Source organism: Dendroctonus ponderosae, unplaced genomic scaffold (assembly GCF_020466585.1).
Source record: "Dendroctonus ponderosae isolate FM_Combo_2020 unplaced genomic scaffold, Dpon_F_20191213v2 Dpon_F_20191213_1, whole genome shotgun sequence".
In the NCBI taxonomy this organism is placed as follows: domain Eukaryota; kingdom Metazoa; phylum Arthropoda; class Insecta; order Coleoptera; family Curculionidae; genus Dendroctonus; species Dendroctonus ponderosae.
Genome location: NW_026017110.1, coordinates 36,666,548 through 36,669,303, shown reverse-complemented (window position 1 = coordinate 36,669,303; position 2,756 = coordinate 36,666,548). Strand labels below are relative to the sequence as shown.

Here is a 2,756-nt window from a genome sequence, read left to right as displayed (position 1 = left end):
GATTGGGTCGATAGTCTTTTTCTGTAAGAAATACAGATTATTTATATATATAACAATAGTGATAAAATATGTTCACAGCTATTTAATATAAATAACGTCATTTTTACGCGCAATTGGTTAGAGGTGACGACATGGATTACGTTTGCTGAATATTGACGTATTTTGTTCGTGAGATACAATTTTGAAACAAAATGAAATTGAACAAACATCTTTCTTCTTCGATAAATTTCAGTAGCAGAAATGATGTCAAATAAATAAAGTACCTTATTGTTGGATCAGAAGACTTATATCCATTTTTATACTCTGCTGCTTCTTCTAGGGCGTGCCAATCATAATTCTCATTTCCAACCACAATGGCCATCAGTTCTTGAGAATGAAATAGTAGCAAAACCCGGCCTCCACAAACTTTCATAAAACCTTCATGAAATGCGTTGTACTGATTTTCGACCGATTTTCTGAATATATAGTCTACATATAATGTAACATACTCTTGTCTGAAAACAACATAAAACCATTACTAATTCAGTCAAAAACTAGCTTAAGTTTCAGTATCTTTGAAAACAAATATAAAATAACACAAATTAATTATCAACTTGTCAAACGTTCTAAAAATTCACCTTTTTGTTAATTTTGAATGTGGTTTAGTATCGGTGTCGATAGGAGCTTGGGCCTGACGTTCCGCTGACACACAGGGTTACCATCTTCGGAGGTATGTTAATTTCTGGTGAGGAAATACGCGCCTTTATTGCAGCACGTATAAATGCTTGGTTGGAAGAGGTGCCGCATATTTGGCTTATAATTCGAGTGGAAACAACACGGTTCTATATACCTATACTGGTAACGACTCAGAAATTTTTAAATAAAATAATTTATAACTTGAAAACGGTTGATTTCACAGCTTAAAGTGTAAATGCAAATTTGTAACTTTGTAAATTGTCTATCTAATGACGTATTAATATGCAGGTACTTCCATTTGAAAAACAAAAGTAATAATGCGTTAAAAAGTTTTAGATTGAAGTCTACATTGTTTCAACTTGAACATTTAGGCTCAATACAATTCTTAACGGATCTGTGGTCATTGGAAAGGCGTATTTTTTTGTATCTTTAACTGTTTTTTTCCTCTGCAATGAATTTTCAGATACCATGTTTTCAAGTAAAATTTTGCTAAAATGGCGATAATCTGCCAACGTTGCAAGTAAGAACAAAACAATTTACGGTGAATATGCAGCGTTTCAAGCTGCATTCCACGAGCTAATGAAAAATGGGTAGTTCTATTTAAAAAAATACACTTTGATCTTGCCTCGCTTTCCTGAGACACTCTGTATCATATAAGATATTTTTGAAATGTGCGCACTTTGTGCGTCATTAAAAAAAAAATAAAGTTAAAGCGTCCAAAACTATCAAACCATTTCTTAAAATAATGTATTTAAAATATATGTTTTTAAATTCAGTAGACAAGTTTAAGCATTTTTTATTTTATCGATTGACTGATGATAAAATAACATACCGAAACGTATGTCAGATTGGCTGTTTTATAAATAATGTAATATAAATGAATGTAAATCGCATACATGCAAGGTGCCTTACAGTTATTCAATTCATCCAAAACGAACCATACTTACTTATTGTCTTGCGTCACAGGTATATTTGAACCGTTGGGTTTTAACTCAACTGTTACAATTTCTCCCCAAATATCCCTATTGATATCAAATGAAAGGCAAAATATATCCTGAAGGTCGTCATTCTGATATTCTAGTAACGCTTTCAACGAATTCGCCATCAATGGCGATAACTCTTTGAGATCACTGAGTCCAACTACTTCATTGAGCAACTTTTTGTATAGCGCAAGAGGAAATGGAACATCTATTATTGTGAAGTTATAAATGGCCAATCCACAAATCATACCTGAAAATATTGAGGTGTGGTTTCATTTTTTTAGAAGCTGTCGTTTCAAGAACGCTTTTCGTTTTCATAGTAAAATGTAGGCTAATTGCTTCAACTCTACTGCCACTGAAACACATGCGAGGTGTGTGACAAGGTGCCCAACGACAGAGTAAAGTAAGTTAACACTTTACAGTCTTAAAAAATGGAATTGTCTATAAGGTAAGGGTAGTGATTTTTTTAATCGCATATTTTTAAATGATTGGCAATTAAACAAAGCTTCATAAAAGTAGCAACAGTGATAAAAAAAAATCTCTAATAGAACACCACTTATTTAATTTAATTTTTTTATTATTATGTAAATTTTGGTTAATTTCAGATATTTAAAATATGAACTATAAATAGTTAGTTTTTTAGTTTTCTTCTATAAATTCATGCGATTAAAAGCCTATTAATTTGTAATACGTTAAATCAATAGATTAGGCCAAGCAGTAGAGGGATTGTTCTTGACATAAATCCCATTAGAAAACCACCTACGCAATCACGTGCAGGGCAGTCCGTCCTTTATTACCACTAAGTTTTGGACAACAAAATGTAATTTATACATTTTTTATAATCGCGTTTGTTTAGCTCGCTTGTAAAATCGAAACGATTGCAGCAATCTTGATGGTATAAATGGTTGAGTTGTAGATAATTGAAAGACAAAGCGAGTGAGAGGTCGATCGACCCGATCGGATATATGAACCGGAGATAACTCGGAAAATACGGAAAACTTTACGTTCTTATTTCATTCAGAACTTGGCCATTTTTTAATATTAAGAGCACACGCGTAGCTATCTTTACAGTGTGTCGCACTTAAGATGGAAACACCCCTG

General features: G+C 32.7%; 1 protein-coding gene across 1 annotated transcript in view; it reads right to left on the bottom strand.

Annotated features, from left to right (window-relative positions):
* Window positions 1-263: 263 nt before the first annotated feature.
* LOC109541235 (probable E3 ubiquitin-protein ligase HERC4) overlaps window positions 264-2,756 on the bottom strand; it is a gene marked incomplete at its 3' end in the record, with an annotated part of 482,710 nt that continues 480,217 nt past the window's right edge. The window contains 2 exon segments of the mRNA XM_048665023.1: window positions 264-494; window positions 1,623-1,905. Coding sequence (XP_048520980.1) covers window positions 264-494; window positions 1,623-1,905 — 514 coding nt within the window.